At 46.7% G+C, this 21,694-nt stretch overlaps 1 protein-coding gene across 1 annotated transcript in view; it reads left to right on the top strand.

Moving 5' to 3' along the window:
• The window catches only part of LOC144691420 (paladin-like), a 144,798-nt gene that overhangs the window by 10,980 nt on the left and 112,124 nt on the right, over nt 1–21,694 (top strand). Inside the window, exons 2-3 of the mRNA XM_078559507.1 lie at nt 5,687–5,789; nt 17,354–17,533. Of these exons, the coding sequence (XP_078415633.1) occupies nt 5,687–5,789; nt 17,354–17,533 (283 nt within the window). The remainder of the gene's footprint in view (nt 1–5,686; nt 5,790–17,353; nt 17,534–21,694) is intronic.

Below are 21,694 nucleotides of genomic sequence, written 5' to 3'. Positions count from 1 at the left end.
CAACAAAATGAAATAGCTTGCATCTAAACACAGCCTTTCACAAATCGCTTTATGGCCAATGAAGTACTTTTTTGAAGTATAATCACTGTTGTAATGTAGAAAATGCAAAAGTCAATTTGAGCATAGCAAGATCCCAAAACAGCAATGTGATAATGGCCAGATTATCTGTTTTTTGGTGATATTGTTTGTACAATATCAGTATGAGGTAAATCAGCAAAGTGTGGCTAGAAATGATGGTGTAGATTAATAGAATATTGTTTGCCAGACACCAGGGAGAATGCCCCACCCTGATCTTCTTCAAAATAGTGCTATAGAATATTTTATGTGTACCTGAGATGGCAAACAGGGCCTGGGTTTAACATCTCATCTGGAAAATGGCACAGCTGACAATTTTTAAAAAATTCTTTCACAGGACATGGGCTAGGCCGGCATTCTTTTGTTGCCCATCCTTAATTTCCCTTGAGAAGGTGGTGGTGAGACACCTTCTGGAACCATTGCAGACAATGTGGTGTAGGTACACCCACAGTGATGTTTGGGAGGGTGTTCCAGGGTTTTGACCCAGTGACAGTGAAGGAATGGGGATATATTTTTAAGTCAGGATGGTGTGTAGCTTGGAGGGTAACTTGCAAGTGGTGGTGTTCCCATGCATCTGCTGTCCTTGTCCTTCTAGCTGGTAGAGGTTGTGGGTTTGAAAGGTGCTGTTGAAGCAGCCTTGGTGAGTTGCTGCAATGCATCTTGTAGATAATACACGCTGCTGCCACTGTGTGTCAGTGGTGGAGGGAGGGATGTTGAAGGTGGTGAATGCAGTGCCAATCATGTGGGCTGCTTTGTCCTTGGCGGTGTCAAGCTTCTTGAGTGTTAATGGAGCTGCACTCATCCAGGCAAGTGGAGAGTATTCCATCACGCTCCTGACTTGTGCCTTGTAGATGATGGACAGGGGAATCAGAAGGTGAGTTACTCGCCACAGAATTCCCAGCCTCTGACCTGCTCTTGCAGCCACAGTATTTATATGGCTGGTCCCGTTCAGTTCAGGTCAATGGTGACCCCCAGGGGGATGTTGATAGTGGGGTATTCGCCGATGGTAATGCAATTGAATGTCAAGAGGAGATATGGGTTCTCTCTTGTTGGAAATGGTCATTGCCTAGCACTTGTGTGGCATGAATATTACTTGTACTTATCAGCCCAAGACTGAATGCTGGCAACGTATTGCTTCATATGGACATGGGCTGCTTCAGTACCTGAGGAGTCACGAAAGGTGCTGAACATTGTGCAATTATCAGTGAACATCCCCACTTCCGACCTTATGACGGAGGGAAGGTTGTTGATGAAACAGCTGAAGATGGTTGGACATAGAACTCTACCCTGAGGAACTCCTGCAGTTATGTCCTGGGACTGAGATGACTGACCGCCAAAAACCACAACCATCTTCCTTTGTGCTAGGTATGACTCCAACTAGTGGAGAGTTCTCCCCTGATTCCCATTGACTGCAGTTTTGCTAGGGTTCCTTGATGCCACACTTGGTCAAGTGCGGCCTTGATGTCAAGGACAGACACTCTCACCTCATCTGTTGAGTTAGACCATAAGACCATAAGACATAGGAGCAGAAGTAGGCCATATAATGAGATCATGGCTGATCTGATAATCCTCAACTCCACTTTCCTGCCTTTTCCCCATAACCTTTGATTCCCTTACTGATTAAAAATCTGTCTATCTCAGCCTTGAATAGACTTAATGACCCAACCTCTACAGCCCTCTGTGGTAAAGAATTCTACAGATTAACTACCCTCTGAGAGAAGAGATTCCTCCTCACTTCTGTCTTAAATGGGCGACCACTTATTCTCAGATTATACCCTCTGGTCCTAGACTTTCTCACAAGGGAAACAGCCTCTCAGCATCTACCCTGTCAAGCCTCCTAAGAATCTTATATGTTTCAATAAGGTCGCTTCTCTTTTTCTAAACTCAAATGAGTACAGGCCCAACCTACTCAACCTCTCCTCATAAGAAAATCTCCCCATACCCGGGCTCAACCTAGTGAACCTTCTCTGGACTGCCTCCAATGCCAATACATCTTTCCCTAAATGAGGGAACCAACACTGTTCACCGTATTCTAGGTGTGGTCTAACTAGTGCCTTTTATCGTTTTAGCAAGACTTCCCTATTTTCATACTCCATTCTCTTTGAAATAAAGGCCAACATTCCATTTGCCTTCCCTTTTACTTGTTGAACTAGTATGCTAACTTTTTGGGATTCATGCATGAGGACCCCCAAATCCCTCTGTGCTGCAGCCTTCTGCAGTCTTTCTCCATTTAAATGTTATTCAGCTCTTCTATTCTTCCTGTCAAAGTGCATAACCTCACATTTTCCCACATTATATTCTATCTACCAAGTTTTTACCCAGTCACTTATCCTGTCCAAATCCCTCTGTAGACTCTTTGAATCATCCTCACCACTTGCCTTCCCACCTATTTTCGTGTCATCCGTAAACTTGGCAATAGTACATTAATTTCCCTCATCTGAGTCATCGAGATATATTGTAAATAATTGTGGCCCCAGCACTGATCCCTGTGGCACTCCACTAGTTACTGGTTGCCATCCTGAAAATACCCCCATTATCCCAACTCTCTGTCTTCTATTAGTTAGCTAATCCTCTACCCATGCCAATATCCTACCCCCAACACCATGGAATCTTATCTTATTAAGTAGCCTTATGTGCGGTACCTTATTGAAAGCCTTTTGGAAATCCAAATATATTGCATCTACTGGTTCCCCTTTATCTATCCTGCTTTTTACCTCCTCAAAGCATTCTAATAAATTTGTCAGGCATGATTTCTCCTTCATGAAGCCATGCTGACTCTGCTTGATTATATTATGTATTTCTAAATGCTCTGCTATTACATCCTTTATAATAGACTCTAACATTTTCCCAATAACATTGTTAAATTAACTGGCCTATAGTTACCTATTTTTGTCTCCCTCCCTTTTTGAATAAGGGTGTTATATTGGCAGTTTTCCAATCATCTGGGACTTTTCTGGAATCTAAGGAGTCATGGAAGATTACCACCAGCACCACCAGTGACCCTGGCGGAACACAAACTGAGTGTCAGTGAGAAGGTTGTTTTTGAGTAAGCACTACTTGATAGCACTGTCGACGACCCCTTCCATCACTTTGCTGATGATCCAGAGTAGACTGATGGCGTGGGTAGAGGGGTCGGGGGTGGGAGGGTGGGGTGGTGTTGGGGTGTAATTGGCTGGGTTGGATTTGTCCTGCTTCTTGTGAACAGGACACACCTGGGCAATTTTCCACATTGCCAGGTAGATGCCAGTGTTGTAGCTGTACTGGAACAGCTTGAGTAAGGGCACAGCAAGTTCTGGGCACAAGTCTTCAGGGCCATTGCTAGAATGTTGTCAGGGCCCACAGCCTTTGCAGTTTCCAGTTCCTTCAGCCTTTTCTTGATATCATGCAGTGAATTGAATTGGATGAAGACTGGCATCTGTGATGCTGGGGACCTCAGGAGGGAGCTGAGAAAGAGCATCCACTCGGCACTTCTGGCTGAAGATGATCGCAAATGCTTCAGCCTTGTCTTTTGCACTGTTGTGCTGGGCTCCCCATCATTGAGGATGGGGATATTTGTGGAGCCTCCTCCTCCAGTGAGTTGTTTAATTGTCCACCACCATTCATGACTGGATGTGGCAGGACTGCAGAACTTTGATCTGATCAGTTGGTTATGGGATCACATAGCTCTGTCTATTGCAGCTGCTTTTTCTGTTTGGCATGCAAGTAATCCTGAGTTGTAGCTTCATCAAGTTGACACCTTATTTTTCGGTATGCCTGGTGCTGCTCCAACATGCCTTCCTGCACTCTTCATTGAACCAAGGTTGATTCCCCACGTTTGATGGTAATGACAGAGTGGGAGATATGCCAGGTCATGAGGTTACAGATTGTGTTTGTATACAATTCTGCTGCTGCTGATGGCCCACAGCGCCTCATGGGTTTGAGTTTTGAATTGCTAGACCTGTTTGAAATCTAACCCATTTAGCTTGACAGTACCATATAACATGATGGAGGGCATCCTCAGTGTGAAGACAGGACTTTGTCTCCACAAGGTGGTCTAACTAATATTGTAATGGGCAGATGCACTGATGACTGGTAAATTTGCGAGGACAAGGTCAAGTAGGTTTTTTTCCTCTGTTGGTTCCCGCACCACCTGCCATGGACCCAGTCTAACAGCTATGTCCTTCAGGGCTTGGCCAGCTCGGTCAGTATTGGTGCTACCGTGCCACTCTTGGTGATGGACATTGAAGTCCCCCACCCAGAGCACACTCTGTGCTCTTGCCACCCTCAGTGCTTCTTCCAAGTGGTGTTCAACATGGGGGACCACTGATTCATCAGCTGAGGGAGGGTGGTACGTGGTAATCAGCAGGAAGTTTCCTTGCCCATGTTTGACGTGATGCCATGAGACTTATGGGGTCCAGAGTCATGTTGAGAACTCCCAGGGCAACTCCCTCCCGACTGTATATCACTGTGCCGCCACCTCTGCTGGGTCTTGTCGGTGGAACAGGACATATCCAGGGATGGTGATGGTGGTTATGAGGATGCTGGAAATCTGAAACACAAAGAAAAAATGCAGGAAAAACTCAGCAAGTTTGACAGCATCTGTGGAGAGAGAAACAGAGTTAACGTTTTGAGTCTACACGGCCCTTCTTCAGAGCCTGGGTCTGGGCCTGGGTCAATGTCTGGGACATTGTTTGTAAGGTATGATTCTATGAGTATGATTATGTCAGGCCGTTGCTTGACAAGTCTGTGAGACAGCTCTCCCAGTTTTGTCACAAGACCCTAGATGTTAGTAAGGAGTGCTTTACAGGGTCGACAGGGCTGGGGTGCCATTGTTGTTTATGGTGTCTAGGATGCTGCCGGGCTGTCCATCTGGTTTCATTCTTTCTTGTAGGTTTCATAGTGATTTGTTACAACTGAGTGACTTGCTAGGCCATTTCAGAAGGCATTTTGGAGTCAACCACATTGCTGTGGGTCTGGAGTAACATGTAGGCCAGACCAGGAAAGGACAGCAGATTTCCTTCCCTAAAGGACATTAGTGAAGCAGATGGGTTTTTACAACCAGTACTGGTTTCATGGTCACTATTACTGAGACTAGCTTTTTAATTTCAGATTTATTTACTGAATTTAAATTCCACCAGCTGCTGTGGTGCAATTCGAACCCAAGTCCCCAGCACATTAGCCTGGGCCTCTGGAGGGCTAGTCTGGTGACATTACCATGAGGCCACTGACTCCCCGCAACCCATTCACTGCTGCACTGGAATGTTAGTGGTCAAGGCTGTGGTCCTGAACTCACAACCTTCTGAGTTAGACCTCAACTGATATTACTGAGCCACACTGTACATCAGGAGCAGGGTATCGATGAGGAAAGAGGCCTTGTGATTATTTTTATGTGCTGATCCATCAGCAAGCTTTTGGTGCACTTCTGACACAGGCCTATGCCTGGCAGGGACTGGTTCTGGAAAGTACAGCAGGTAACAGATCTGCAGTTGCAGTCCTGAGAGTCTTTCAGCTGCCTTCCTATACCTGTGGTGAATAGCCACTTTTCCTCAATCCCGGGCCTTGTACAATTATTTTCCTCCCAGGCACCCTAATTTGTACTGCTGAATTCTCATACCTTCTGCTTGTTTCCAAGGTACAATTTTAAGGAAGAATTTCAAGTTCATGATGACTTTCATAAGGCCCATTATGTTATTGGCCGTATGAACGACAGTTTACCGGAGCACTACCTTGTGCAGGTAAGTCATTGAGCCTTCTCCAAAGCATGTGCTCTACAGTTTGAGCATCTATTAATTGTTCAAAGAGTAAAGTTACTTTAATAAGGATTAGTGTGTTATGCTGCAAGTAACCAGGAAATGCATCAATCTGAGATATGTCTAAAATTAGGCATCATCTAAATAGCACATTTATAATATAGTCACACTGGGAAAAGACACCCTGCAGTGTTTGGTATACAAACATCTCCATTAGCAGCATGAATGAGCCACTATTATATCCTTAGTGATCTACTATTCATTTCTCCCAATTTTTTTAATGAACAAATTGATTCATGAAGATGTACAGTACAGCTCTAACCCTTTAAGTGCAATAATTTTGATAAAATGTCAAATACATTGGGATTAAAAAACCAACAATATTGTAAAAGTGTGCTGTAGATTCAGAAAACCTGGGTAACTCTTTCCTCAGTCAAATTGTATGGTAAAGTATTTCAAATAAGTTGTGAAAAATACTCTGGGCGAGAAATTCGATTGTGTTGATTTTTGGCCACAGGGGCTACGGTTCACAACTTATCCAGGGCCATTGCAAATGGAATGGTTAAGAGAGAAAATTGGTCCATCCACCTCATTTCCATGATTGTGGCATGGAAAGGTGCCGCTTGTGTACAGTCTTGATCTCCATTCTTGTGCAGGCCTCCAGGGGGCTGAGCGCTATTCTGTAGAAAGCACGCGGTCCAGGTAATCTCCCCTAATTAAAATTGCAGTCCCTATAAAAGAGAGGTAGCAGCAGTGCACTAATGGCTGCTGGATAATTGCTTTTGGCTACTGACGGAATTGCCTTGTAACAGCAAGGGAAGGAAAGGTCTCGCAGCTTTAATGACGCTGCCCTGGGTGAATTTTCTGAGAGGCTGAAGCCAGGGAGAAGGCCATGTTTCTGGTGTGATGGGGATCAAGAATCCTCCACAGTAACCCTGTGAAGCAATTGGAAGCATGTGGCGAGGGTAGTGAATGCCCAGAGTGTAGCACCATGCACCCAGCAGCAGTGGGGAAAAATTTTAAGGACTTCAGGGATCAAGATGAGCGAATGAATGAGTACACCACATCTTGCAATAACCACACCGGCCACACCGCAGCACAATGTAATGTAGCCACATCACTTACCCAGCACCACTTCCTGACACTCAAGACTCACCCATAACATTTTTTTAATTCATTCATGGGATGTGGATGTTGCTGGCTAGACCAGCATTTACTGTCCATCCCTAATTGTCCGTGAGAAAGTGGTGGCGAGCTGCCTTCTTGAACCACGGCAGTCCATGTGGTGTAGGTGTAGCCACAGTGCTGTTAGGGAGGGAGTTCCGGGATGTTGACCCAGTGACAGCGAAGGAACAGTGATATATTTCCAAGTCAGGATGGTGAGTGGCTTGGAGGGGAATTTCTAGGTGTTGGTGTTCCCATGTGTCTGCTGCCCTTGTATTTCTAAATGGTAGTGGTCGTGGGTTTGGAAAGTGCTGTCTAAGGAGGCTTGGTGAGTTCCTGCAGTGCCTCTTGTAGATCCTACACACTGCTGCCACTGTGTGTCTGTGGTGGAGGGAATGAATGTTTGTGGATGGAGTGCCAATCAAGGAGGCTGCTTTGTGGTGTCAAGCTTCTTGAGTGTTGTTGGAGCTGCACTCATCCAGGCAAGTAGAGAGTATTCCATCACACTCCTGACTTATGCCTTGTAGATGGTGGACGGCTTTGGGGAATCAGGGGGTGAATTACTCACCGCAGGATTTCTAGCCTCTGACCTGCTTTCGTAGCCACAGTATTCATATGGCTAGACAAGTTCAGTTTCTGGTCAATGGTAACACCCAGAATATTGATAGTAGGGGATTCAGTGATAGTAATGCCATTGAATGTCAAGGGGCAATGGTTAGTTTCTCTCTTGCTGGAGATGGTCATTGCCTGCCACTTGTGTGGCACAAATGTTACTTGCCACTTGTCAACCCAAGCCTGGATATTGCCCAGGTCTTGCTGCATTTGGACATGGACTATTTCAGTATCTGACGAGCTGCGAATGGTGCTGAACATTGTGCAATCATCAGCAAACATCCCCACTTCTGACCTTATGATGGAAGAAAGGTCCTTGATGAAGCAGCTGAAGATGGTTGGGCCAAAGACACTACCTTGAGGAACTCCTGCAGTGATGTCCTGGAGCTGAGATGACTGACCTCCAACAACCACAACCATCTTCCTTTGTACTAGGTATGACTCCAACCAGTGGAAAGTTTTTCCCTGATTCTCATTGACTCCAGTTTTGCTAGGGCTCCTTGATGCTACACTTGGTCAAATGCAGCCTTGATGTAGAGGGCAGTCACTCTCACCTCATCCCTGGAGTTCAGCTCTTTTGTCCATGTTTGAAACAAGTCTGTAATGAGGTCAGGAGCTGAGTGAACCTGGTGGAATTTGATAAGCAAGTGCCGCATGAAGCATTATTGATGATCTCTTCCATCACTTTACTGATGATGGAGAGTAGACTGATGGGCCGGTAATTGGCCGGGTTGGGTCGGTCCTGCTTTTTGTGGGCAATTTTTCACATTGCCGGGTAGATGCCAGTGTTGCAGCTGCGCTGGAACAACTTGATTAGGGGGTTGGTAAGTTCTGGACAATAAATCTTCTGTACTATTGCCAGAATATTGTCTGGGCCCATAGTTTTGTGGTATCCAGTGCCTTCATCTGTTTCTTGATATCAGATCCTCACACTCCACCTTACCTACACACACCTCGGAAGCATACCAACTGCACACACCTTTCACTGCCTCCACATACCTCAAGCTATTTGGCTATGGCAGGCATCACCCAAACATTCTGACACATAATCAATGACATTCTTCCCTCTGTCTTGGAGGAGAAGGTTGTTCACAGCAGCCACGAAAACCAGAATACTGGAGGAGGACTAGCATGAATGCATTCCCTCAGGTCCCTGAAGGAGATGGTTCAGTGGATCATGGTCAGCAATTCTACAGAGTCAGTGACATCCGGTGTAGTGGAAGCCATCCTGGATGGCAGTAAATTGCACCTTCTCCACTCACTCCTCACCCTCATCCTGAAAAGTCCCAGGAAATGGAGACTGTTAGAGTGATCTTGGGCTCCTGATTTCCCCCCACATCCCCATCCCTAACCTCCATCTTCCCCTTAGGGGAAGAAGTACTGGCAACCCAGTCCCTGCAGAAACAAGTGGAAGGACGGGAGGAGGACGATGCGCCATCATTTGACCTAACACTCGCAGCCACCAGCTCAGATACTGGCACTGAGCACAGCTTACAGGCCAGTTTCGAGTCAGGATCTGCACATGGTGAGTCACTGGGCGTGAGTGGTCAGCAGCTAGGACAGGGGATAGGTCAGCTTGTGTGTAAACGCCCGGGAGGGCGAGGTCGTAGGCAAGTCCTGCTGCATGGCAATCATATGAAGACTTTGTTGGAGCAGATTGTAGATGAACACTGATGACCATTCTTGGTGAATTGACTCGCCTGCCAGATAGCAACAGTCGCTAGCTAGGACCATGGAGGAGTTTGGCGTTATTATGGCACAGGGTATTACACAGAGCTTGGAGGCCATTCTTGCCATCATGGAAGTGATGGGCACCTCCATGGCAGCACTGCCAGGCTGGCCCATAATGATGCATCTGCTGGCTGCTGTCTCTGCTTCCACTGCAGCGCAAGTGGAGTCCTCCTGATGTCTGTGTTGCTGTGGAAGCTCAGACAGAGGCCATGAGGTCCCTGGCTGCTGTCAGTCAGGCTCAGGCTGCTACCATCCAGTCTACTGCCATCGTGGATGCTGATCTCACTGCTCGTCATGGCGTGCAGGCTCTCACAGCAGTCCAGCAAACACTGCTGCGCAGATTGAGAACTGTTGAGTTGCTGCCTTGAGGGAGTAGCAGTTGTTTGGTGGAGCACACTGCCGTCTCTTAGGATGACAGTATTCATGTTGCCACCATTGCCACTCTAATAATGCTCTTGCTGTTGCCTCTTAGCCAGCCAGTCCTGACTGCTCCTGCCCATGCCCAATTGGTGCAGTCTGAAGCCAGGCTCACAAAGCCCAGAGCTGCTTGAGGACATCCTGCAAGGCCATCTGCCATTTCACCATTGAAGGTCAGCAGCCCTATACCAGCCATGCTGCAGCCACTGGAGTAGAACTGCATAGGAGCACCAGGCAAGGGTACCCACAGGACAGACACGAAGGGAATTCACAAGCGTAACTGGTTCTTTTTTTTGTATTATTGATGTATTTCTGGATAGAGTTGTTGTGTGAACTTTATCCTATTGGCCTTTATTGAGTAATATAGACCAAGTGGACTTTGTCATGGAAAGTGGGAAATGGATGTTTTGTAAGGGGATGGTGGGTCCATGTTGGGGGTGGAAAGTTCCTTTCAGCTGAAGCGAAGCCTCACTATATGGGCCCTCCTGCTCTGGCCAGTTGCAGTTGGTGCATGTGATCTTCTCCTTTCTTCTTTCTCTTCCACCCTCCCTACCCACCTACCCACCCCCCTCTCCCCCACCTCCGAGATTACCTCCTGGGATCTGGAGGCTGTGACTAGGCCCTCATAACAGCAAAATTGTGGATGACACAGCACACCGTCAAAATTATTGGAGATCCTCTTGGACATGTACTATAGCGACAATCCCAGTGAAATCTCTTCGCAGACTAATGGCTTGCTCTGAGATGTTACGTGTCGCTTCATGCCTCTTTGAAATTCCCTCAGCCTCTCTGTGGTCAGCAGAAACCTTCAAACACCTCCAGAAACTCAGGACAGTGTTTCTACCAATTTTGCCTTGGCACAATTAAGTTAAAAGCACCTCCGCTGCAACCTGTTGTGTAGCCCATTAAATAGCCCCAGAAAAGGGCCCAACTGGCTTTCTAAGTCTTGTTATTTCAGAAGTGAATAAGAGGGGTGTTACCTGTACACTTGTTGTCCAAGTTTAGCATTACATCAGCCTGTTCACATCTGTGACATCTGATCTTGACCTTTCAACCTCTTCAGACACACGCAGTGGACACACCTGCATGGTCAACTCCAGCTGCCTGAAACCACGTGGCCCACATGGGGAGGGACCAGCGGCACCTCCTGTGCTATGCAGGTGGAAGTATGTCTGCATAGCCCTGCTAGAAATGGTGCTACGCGATTAAATTTCACACACACACACACACACACACAAACACAGTTGTATAGGACAAAATAAACGAGGACATTGAATGCTTCTTTGTGAAAGTAGTTAGTAGATTTGAGTTTGACTCCTACGTCTTTTTGTTTCCTCCTCCATTGTTTCCTCCACCAAGTTCCAAAATGTCTACCTTACAGATGTAACTGTTCTTGTCTCTCCCTGCCAATTCTCCTGCAAGGTTAAACCTGAAATGTTAACCTATCCTTCTGTTTAATTTTCTTCTCTTATTTTAGATTTCCAACCTTCATGCTTATCCTTCTACACTTCTTAACTCTCTATCCATGAAATGTAGCTTTGTGCTTAATTCCTTTCCCAATCCATCTTCAGCACTGCAGCTAGGCAGTCAGGTGGCAGAATCTTACTCCTCGCGGGCGAGCGCACACCCGACCCGATCGGCATATAATAGCGTGAGGAGATGTCGGGCAGGCGTCCCGATCCCATCTCGCACACGCGCAATCTTCAGGTCGGCGGATGCGCATGGGTGTCGGAGCCACGCCCACCAACAACAAAGAGGCCATTTAAGGCCATTAAAAACCCAATTGAACCAGATTTTACGTTGCCCATGTGGTTTCGTGCTCGTTGCACGGGCAAAACAGGCAGGCAGGCAGCCCACATTTTGCAAAACTTCATCCAAGGGCGGGATAAAAAGGGTCAGCAGCATTGCCACTGTGAGTAGTGAGAGCTTTAGGAGATAGTTTGCTGCTGGTTGTAGATTTGAACTTGACAGCTTCATCTCTGTTCTGAGCTTCATTCTTAGCATTTCCAGGCTTCATTTCAGGACACATTGGTGTCTCCAAGGCCCCTGGAGGATTTTGACCGTGTGGATGCTTCCAGGTATCAGACAGCCTTCCTTTACCCTGGTAATGGGGATTGTGGTCTCCGCTGGAGGCACCTCCTCTGAGGAGGAAGAGAGGGGCAGAAGGGAGAGGAGGTCAGGAGTCCCAATGCAGCTTCCAGGGGGTGACCTGTGGGAGGAGAGGCGCAGGCACAGGGGGCGCAGGGCCAACAGGAAGTCCAAGGTGGAAGGGGCTGCAGAAGACGCCACTATCCTGCTGCCAGGGCTTACAGGCGGCGATGCAGCTACCTCAATATGTCTGAGATGCAATGCTGAAGGAGGCTCTGCCCCTCCAGGGAAACTGTGACCTCCATTTGCCAGATAATTGGACCTGAGATCAGCTCCAACTGTGTAGACACCCCATGCCAGTGGCGCTGAAGGTCACAGCGGCCTTCAACTTCTATGCCTCCGGCTCTTTCTGTGGCTTAGTGGGGGATCTGCGTGGAGACTCCCAATCAGCTGTCCATAGTTGCGGCAAGCTGGTGACAGAAGCTCTGTTCAGGTGGGTAATGACCTTTATTCTTTACCGTGTGGATGAGGCCAGCCAGGCTGAGTGACCCAGAGGCTTCGCAGCCATTGCTGGCTTCCCCCGCATCCAGGGTGCCATTGACTGCACACATGTGGCCATCAAGGCGCCAGCGGGTGAGCCGGGTGCCTTCGTCAACAGGAAGAGATTCCACTCCATGAACGTGCAGATAGTGTGTGATCACAGGATGCAGATTCTGCAAGTCTGTGCAAGGTACCCTGGCAGCTCCCATGACGCTTACATCCTCAGACACTCACAAATGCCGAGGCTCTTCAGTGCTCCAGCCCAACTGGATGGATGGCTGCTGGGTGATGAGGGCTATCCATTGAAAAGATGGCTTATGATGCCTCTCCGCCACCCAAGAACAGAGGCAGAGCAGCGTTATAATAGGAGTCATGCCTCCACAAGGGCGGTGATAGAGAGGACTATTGGGTCTTCTGAAGATGCGCTTCTGATGCCTGGGCTGTTCAGGGGGATCACTACAATACCCCCTAGAGCAGGTGTCACTGATAGTGGTTGCATGCTGTGCTCTCCACAATCTGACATTGGCAAGGGGCCACAAAGGACGAATCAGAAGAGGAGCACAGCGAGGAGAATGCTGAGGGTATGGAGGCAGACCTCTGTAACCTCCAGGGAGACAGCGACACCAGGACGCCTTGATCCAATGCTCCTGCAGCTAGGCAGCCAAAGATCTGCTTCCACCTCATGCCAGGGCTGCCGCCTCCATCCCAGATGTCTGAAATGACAATTTCCTTTGACCCCAAAGTTCACTCAGTGCCTGTGTAATAAAGTTTAGAGCCATTCGCGTCCAGCATTAGACATTGGCATACCCTGCACCAAAAAAAAGGTGAAGCATATTCAGGCCATGATGACAAAAACAAAATTTATCTAATTTTGACAATGCAAACAAATTAACATAACCTTCTCTGGTCTTCATTCCCGGCCCAGTAAACATAAACAATACACATTACACAACAGAAGATCACCCATGACCAGTCCCTCTTCTGCTTATGGTGCCTTAAACTTACGTTTGCAAGTGCTATGTCTTGGTGTCCCCCCCGCCCCTTCGCTGGCGCCGGCATTGGAGACAGCCTGCTGACTCTGCTGTCTTGTTGGCCTTGATGACCTTGGTGGTCATCCTCTGGCCAGTGGAGCCTGTGCTGACCCCACCTGGGAGGGAGTGGCCAGTGCCACGACTGGCATCCCCCCAGTCATCGCAACCTCAACAGATGCCACGATAACTGGCTGAGGGGTGGAGGAGCTGCTGCCATCATCCAGAGTGCCCTGAGAGAAGCATGCAGAGGCCACAGGCAGCTCGTGTGCCAATGTGAGATCGCTCTGCACCTCTCTGCTCGCCATTGATGGACGGACACCTAGTTGGGATACTAGATGCCTCATCCATCTCCCACACTGGCACTGACCATCTGAGGTCATTGCCTATGTGAGGGCTTGAAGGTCCGAATGCAACCACAAGAAGCCCTGATTCTAACCCTGGAGCTGCCTCTCCATGAGAGTCACCACTCCTTCATTGGAGGAGGCAGTGCGCTCGGTCATGAGGGTCAACGCAGTGCTCACGCTCCGCATGGACTTCTTCACAACAGGAACCATGACACGCATACCTTCATGGATCTCCGCCAGATCCTCCCGCACATCACATTGGACGTCCGGCATCTGCCACCTAATGGACAACTTCAGAGGTTCATCATCAGCCTTTGACTCAGCATCGTCCTGGTCTCCAGCAGTCCTCCGACTGCCAGCACCCTGGGCACTCTCTGCCTCCGCCTGCTCCTTATGCGAGTGTGAAGTGCCCTCTCCGCTGTGCTCCAACATTCTAGCCGAAGATCTAATGCCCGCCGAGGTGCTGGTATCTGCGCTGGTTCCTGGTTCAGAGAGTGGGTGTGACACAGGTGCATGTGAAGCCTGGTGGTCCTCTGGGGTCAGGGGTGGCTCTTCGGGGTCCTGCAATTGAGTCCATGCTGGTGAATCTAAGGGAGAAGAAGGACATGTCATTAGTTAAAGTCATCACACTGTCACTGTGCATGCCAGGCACCCTGGTGAGACAATGGAGATCTGCATCATGGTGCCATCGTTTTTCAATGATCAATGAAGAATCCAGTTCTGAGACTCCCTTCAATGAAGAGACTACAGAAGAATGTTTGCACCATCCGAAACTCTCACCTCTGTGCACTGCAATCTTAACTTCATCTGACACCCCAGCCGCTCTGTGGCCGGTTGACCAAGGCGCTTCTCCAGCTCCAAGGCAGCCTGCTCGAATCTGGATAGGATTAGGAGTTTAGCGGGGCCTCTGCAGGTCCGGGAGATTTCTATGTTGTTAAGGGCCGTCTTCTCCTGAAAGGACAGAGAAGCATGGATTAGTCCACTCTCCACCTGCAGCGCCATTGCAGCCTGGCCAACCCCAGCTGAGGAACACCTTGCAGGGCACACCCGAGTCATGGCCCTCAAGCCGCAAGGCACTCAGTCCAAGTAGCCAGGGCTCGCCCCCTTAGCCAGCTCTGGCGTGATTGACAGTTGGCACTCAGACTCTAGTACCCCTGAGCTTCATGGGGGGATGGCCAGACCTTAACACTTCAACACACTGATCCATGCCAACACGGTACTCACCCTTCCCGAGCGCAGCAGGCCGTTAAACCTTTAGTGGCATTGCACCCATGTGCGCTGCACAATGTTGTGGCTGCTGACCTGCACTGCCACCCCCACCCAAGCTCTTTTTGTCAGATGCGGTGGCTTCCTCCTTCCATCTCTGGGATGAAGGTGGCCCTCCTGGCAGCCACCTCCTCCAGGAAGACCGCGAGGCACTCGTCCAAAAACTGGGGGGGTCCAAGTGCCCACCTGACTTGCCCTCCCACCTGGCGTCTCCAGCCGCACTTGAGGCCATGACTTTGGTGTTCAGAACGCTGCAAATATGTTCTTCCCTGGCAGCCTTCAAGGAGCTGCCTGTGCAGTTTTTAAACCAGCGGCCGGGTCACCATTGGACCCGGCCGCTGACAGGCCCTCACCCTGCCTGGCCCTTCCTGACCATTGGGAAGATGTGTTTCATGCTGGGCGGGCCTTAATTGGTCAGCCAGCATGAAATCATGGTCAGGGATTGATCGCGGGCAATGGCCGGTCTCTTGACCTATCACAATCCTGCCTATCACATGTGCCTGCCAAGATTAAAATTCAAGCCAGGCTCTGATACGAGTGATTGCATAGTTTGGATTCCGAGAGAGAAAAAAAAAACCTGGAAAAACTCAGCAGGTCTGACAGCATCTGTGGAGAGGAACACAGTTAACGTTTCGAGTCTGTATGATTCTTCAACAGAACTAAGGAAAAATAGAAAAGGGGTGAAATATAAGCTGGTTTAAGGAGGGGGGTGGGGTGGGACAAGAAGAGCTGGATAGAGGGCCAGTGATAGGTGGAGATAACCAAAAGATGTCACAGACAAAAGGACAAAGAGATGTTGAAGGTGGTGATATTATCTAAGGAATGTGCTAATAAGTGACATTAAGGGTAGAAAGCAGGACGAGCAAGGTACAGCTAGCCCTAGTGGGGGTTGGGTGGGGGGAAGGGATCGAAATAGGCTAAAAGGTAGAGATAAAACAATGGATGGAAATACATTTAAAAATAATGGAAATAGGTGGGAAAAGAAAAATCTATATAAATTATTGGAAAAAAGGGGGATCGGAAAGGGGTTGGGAATGGAGGAGAGAGTTCATGATCTAAAATTGTTGAACTCAATATTCAGTCCGGAAGGCTGTAAAGTGCCTAGTTGGAAGATGAGGTGCTGTTCCTCCAGTTTGCCTTGAGCTTCATTGGAACATTGCAGCAGGCCAAGGACGGACATGTGGGCATGAGAGCAGGGTGAAGTGTTGAAATGGCAAGCGACAGGGAGGTCTGGGTCATGCTTGCAGACAGACCGAAGGTGTTCCGCAAAGCGGTCACCCAGTCTGCGTTTGGTCTCTCCAATGTAGAGGAAACCGCATTGGGAGCTGCAAATGCAGTAGACTAAATTGAGGGAACAGCACCTCATCTTCCGACTAGGCACTTTACAGCCTTCCAGACTGAATATTGAGTTCAACAATTTTAGATCATGAACTCTCTCCTCCATTCCCACCCCCTTTCCGATCCCCCCTTTTCCCAATAATTTATATAGATTTTTCTTTTCCCACCTATTTCCATTATTTTTAAATGTATTTCCATCCATTGTTTTATCTCTACCTTTTAGCCTATTTCGATCCCTTCCCCCCACCCCACCCCCACTAGGGCTATCTGTACCTTGCTTGTCCTGCTTTCTACCCTTAATGTCATCTATTAGCACATTCCTTAGATAATATCACCACCTTCAACACCTCTTTGTTCTTTTGTCTATGACATCTTTTGGCTATCTCCACCTATCACTGTCCCTCTATCCAGCTCTACCTGTCCCACCCTGCCTTAAACCAACTTATATTTCACCTCTTTTCTATTTTTCCTTAGTTCTGTTGAAGAGTCATACGGACTCGAAACGTTAACTGTGTTCCTCTCCGCAGATGCTGTCAGACCTGCTGAGTTTTTCCAGGTATTTTTATTTTTGTTTTGGATTTCCAGCATCCACAGTTTTTGGCTTTTATCTTGGATTCTGAGAGGATCTTGTAAGCACTTGTGAGCAGCCCCCTGTGGTTACACAATTACATCCAACACCCCTAGCGGCAGAATCTTAGAATTAGTTTTACACAAACTAAAATTCCCAGCTGGTGGAAATTAAAGTGTAGGATTTACTGCAGGGAGCATCACTATTGGTTGTCAACCTCTCCCAAAAGTGCCTTAAATAATTTCCACATGATAATTCCCCATTGAACTCATTAGCACTACAACTGAATGTAGAATTGGAAATTCAGAAGTTGAACCCTATGCTTAATTGTTTCTATAATTGTAAAGAAGATAAAAATCCTTTTGTGCATCAATTTATTAGTGAACTATTTGCAAAGCTCTCCAATTAATGGTGTGTGTTAGCGGTACAATATTTTATATGTCCTTACAGGGGAAATATTTCATGGTCAAAGATCTCAACAACAAAGTTGATGTCCTTCTTACCATGAATAATTATGGGGTACCAAACTTCCGCCGGACTTACCCTGGCTATCCAGTGTATGGCATGGGACAGCCAACAATGAAAGGCTTCTGCAAAGTACTGCAAAGACTGAAAGAGGAAGGACATCAGGTGAGAAATGTGTTCAATGCTGACTAGTGCTTCTCTCTTATGTGTGACTAGAGTAATAGTTGGCAAAGCAGTGCTAGACTGAAATAAGCAGAGTCATAAATATTGAGGACAGTGGTATATTGGCTGCTTTGGTAGTGCCATGGTTATAATGTGAATTGGCTGTGGGAGAACTTCCAGCAGATGCCTCACCTCTGCCAACTGCCTCATCACATCTGTCTCATTAAGGCTGGGTGCGGTTTTGCTGTCCTTTGCCCACAGATTCCATTATCTGCCTCAACAAGTTGGCTGTCATTTTTTTTGCCTAGTTCTTCCCCTGCTTTGAATCAAGCCTTGGCAATGACTGAAAGTATTTTAAAAACATTCATAGAGACAGATAAAATATTTGCCCCAATAGACAACTTTTAGGTGTTTCCATTCTTTTAATGTTGAACGGTAGCCCTTTCCATATCGTCGATGAGGCTTGGTTTTAGCATAAGACCAAAGGTGAATTGACAATATCCTGCAAAATGTTTGGATAGCATTCAGCAGGTGAGCAGCGAAAATTCACTCAGAAGAGTATAATGAAGAAAAAAATGGGAGGTGTACTTAAAGTGGAATTGGCTGGGTGGCAACAACATCAACAATGTCACTCCCCTGATATCAATGAGCTTGAATATTTTAGAGCTTTTTCAGGTCACATTGACGGTGAATGGATCTTGTTGTAGTCTGAGTTATTAGCTTGTGCTAGACTATTGACTGTTGACAGACATACCTTCATCAGCTTAAATCCTAAGCTCTGAAATTCCTTCCCTAACCCTCTCTGCCTCTCGACCTCTCTTTTCAATTACAACGATCCTTGAAATCAACCTCTTTGACCAAGCTTCTGGTTACCTGTCGTCATAATTCCTTATGTGTCTTGCTGTCAAATTTTGTCCGATAATGCTTTTATGAAGCACATTGGAACATTTTACGATGTTAATGATGCCATACAAATACAAATTATTGATGCTTTCCCTAACAGGGTTGCCTTCTGTACTTTACTCCTAGTAGCAATTGGTACTGGTAAAAGCAGCTCCTACCTTCCGTGCTCAGTGGGCACCGTGGGGACTGGGGTGCTTTATAGACCCCTTTAATCACATTTTGATTGGATGTTTTTAAGTTTCCTTTAAATTTTGTCTTTGGTTTTTTCAATCTCCCTAACTTAAGCGGCTGTGCTTATTTTGTCCCTCATTTTGTTAATTTAGTTTAATTGGTTGACTCCAAAAGAATTAAAAGCAGCTCTTCCAATTAGGAATTTGAAATCAAGTGATTAAGTGTCAAGGAGCAGAGAATCTGAAATTGCTCTGTTGAAGGCTTGAGAAATGGCCTGAGCTCAATGATTGCCCCTTGAAGGTTGCAATTTAAAATCAGTGCCTGCTCATAACGAGCAATAAACTGACTGAGAACTCAGCTAAGGCCAAGGGTTTGGGAGATGGTGATTCTTTTGCAGAAACTCATTGAAGTTTTTGGTTGAAAGTTCTTTTTTTAGCAGCCCATTCATTAATGTCAAACAGTTGCTTCCCACATCAGTTCTGCTAGGATAATTATGTAATGTTTAACACTCTGACCATGAACCCATACACTATGATGTCTGTTAGATGTGAAGACATGTTTCTTGAACCATATTAGAACTTCAGTACCTATTGTTAAAAATGTATTTAAATCCTTCCAGAGCGATACAATTTTGTCCCTCTGTAACCTCATCCAGAACTGCAAATCTCCCCCAAAATCACTAGCCTGGATTTTCATGAAGTCATGAAGACTCTGTGGACCTTTAAAAATGGTGGGTGGTCACAGATCTGGAAGTACCACCCTGTTTCCCACAGATCCCATTTCCACTAGTAGGGAAAAGGGGCAGGGATCAAAGCTGTGTTCAAACAGACCCCATTTTTACTGTATCAAGGGCCTTAACTCACAGTGTGGGAGTTCTGAATCTTTAGAGTAGTCATAAATGCTCTTGAAGGGCAGATGATGTCTGCAGAACTGTTAAGCTATGAAGTTATTTAAATCCCTATCCCATTAAAAATTTAAAAAACAGCCTACATTTGTCAGTGAGAGGTTAAAAATAAAACTGAAGCTGAAAGGGCCCAGCCCTATAAAGTGTCAATGAGAATTGAAAAATTCTGTTCTAGCAGTTATAATAGCTGTTTGTTGACACTACCTTAAGGGCTATCATTATATCATTATTAATGCTTGGCTGCTCTCCACAACCTATCATTATCTCAGTATGGGATCCTAAGTTCACAGTTTGATTGACAGCTAAAAGTGGTTATTAATAGACTAGCCAGCTTTGATGTAGGCTTATGAATAAAAGCCTTTTTAAAATAAGGGATTAAGTGCTTGATGCAATTTAAATGTTTTGAATGGGCTTTCATGAATAGGGGTTTTTAAAGTATAATAAAGGCTGTAATAGATATTTAGACCTATATTTTATTTAATCTCAGCATGGTTCCTGAAATGTGCTCCTGGTGAGTTGACATGAAGGGTGTAAGGACTGTGGAGGGGGCATGGGTTGGCATGAATTGGCATTTAGTTGGTATTGGGGCTTTAAGGGGTCATGGAGTTGGCTGGGTTGCATGGGTTGGCATTAGGTTGGCATGGGATTATGGAGGTGACATGGGGAGTGGGTCGGGGGGGTTGATGAGATATGAGGGGATGTGAAGGGTGAGGGCTAGAAGGCCTAAAATGTAATGAAACAACTGGGCCAAAGTGCCAGAGAGCTGAGATGGGTCTTTTAAACACCCATCTCGGCACTTGGCAGCCAATGTGGCCATCTCCAACCTGCACCTGGAGGCACACGACTTGATGCTATCCCGCAGCCATCCCTCTGGAGTGAAGATCCCACCATGCGGGTGAGTTTCTCTTGATGTGGGTGCAGTGATCTGGGAGTCTTCCCGACGCATGACACCCGGCTCAGGAGCGATAATCTGAACCGCTGTTTCTACCATCTTATGTATATCCACCCCTTTGCCCCGCTATGGGCCTATGTCATATGTTCCACAATTCCCTCATTGAATTTCACTGCCTCCTTAAAATCATCCCCTTTAACTGATCTTTTGCTTACTGCTCTTCCTATCTCTTTCTTTAGCTCAGTATCTATTTTTCTGATTATGCCATTGTTGAAGCATTTGGGATGTATTTCAATATGTAAATGCAAGTTGTTCTCCTCCTTCTCTGCACTCACGTTTATCCACTTTCAATTTTCCAAACATAACCACCACCAGAATCAGTACTCAATTTGTTTGCAAAATTCAGGGAGCCTATTTATAGCAATGAATGAACAAGATTTTGAGTTGTATTTGATTGAATGAATGAATTTACCACTGTCAGATTTACAAATATAGCAAATGTATAAGATGCCTGTGATCATGCCTTTGGCCCACAATTGGTGGATTAATCAGTTTGCTATCAAATGTCTCCAAAGACTGCCAAGGAAGAAATGTGTTCATGTGTTAATATCTTATATCTTATTTATCTATCTTAATTTATATCTTAATATAGGTATCTTAATTTAGCATCTTTCATGAATACCAGATGTCCAAAAGCGATTTACAGTCAATGAAGTGTAGTCACTGTTGTAAAGTCAGAAACACGACAGCTAAGTTCCTCGCAGCAAACTCCCACCAACATCAATGTGATAATGACCAGATGATATGTTTTTTGTGAATTTGATTGAGAGATAAATATTGGCCAGCACACTGGGAATAACTCCTCTGTTTTTCTTCAAAATAATGCCATGAAATCTTTTACGTCCACCTGAGAGGGCAAACAGGGGCTTTGGTTTAACATCCCTTCAGAGAGACAGCAGGTGAAGGCAACAAGGACCTCATCTACTGGCTGAAGAGCCAGCGGGACCCCTTTGTTGCCTCTTTTTGGGAAGGCCCTCTGCATCCTTTGCCAATCAGGCAATTGATAGGCCAGCAACAGGCCTGCCTTCCCCTGGGATCAAGGATCCTGGGGGCATACGTCCAATCACAGGCCAGCAGCTCTATTGAATGGCAGTGCCACTGGATGGTGGTGGCTGCTGCGAATATGCCCACATATCGAGGATGGATCCAGGCCAGAGGTGAGAGATGGGGAAGGAGGGGCTGGCAGCAAGGGTAGGTGATGTTTCTCAGTGGCAAGAGAACAAGGGACTCTGGA

Source organism: Cetorhinus maximus, chromosome 2 (genome assembly GCF_964194155.1).
Source record: "Cetorhinus maximus chromosome 2, sCetMax3.hap1.1, whole genome shotgun sequence".
Lineage (NCBI taxonomy): Eukaryota > Metazoa > Chordata > Chondrichthyes > Lamniformes > Cetorhinidae > Cetorhinus > Cetorhinus maximus.
This window is presented reverse-complemented; position numbering and strand designations above follow the sequence as displayed.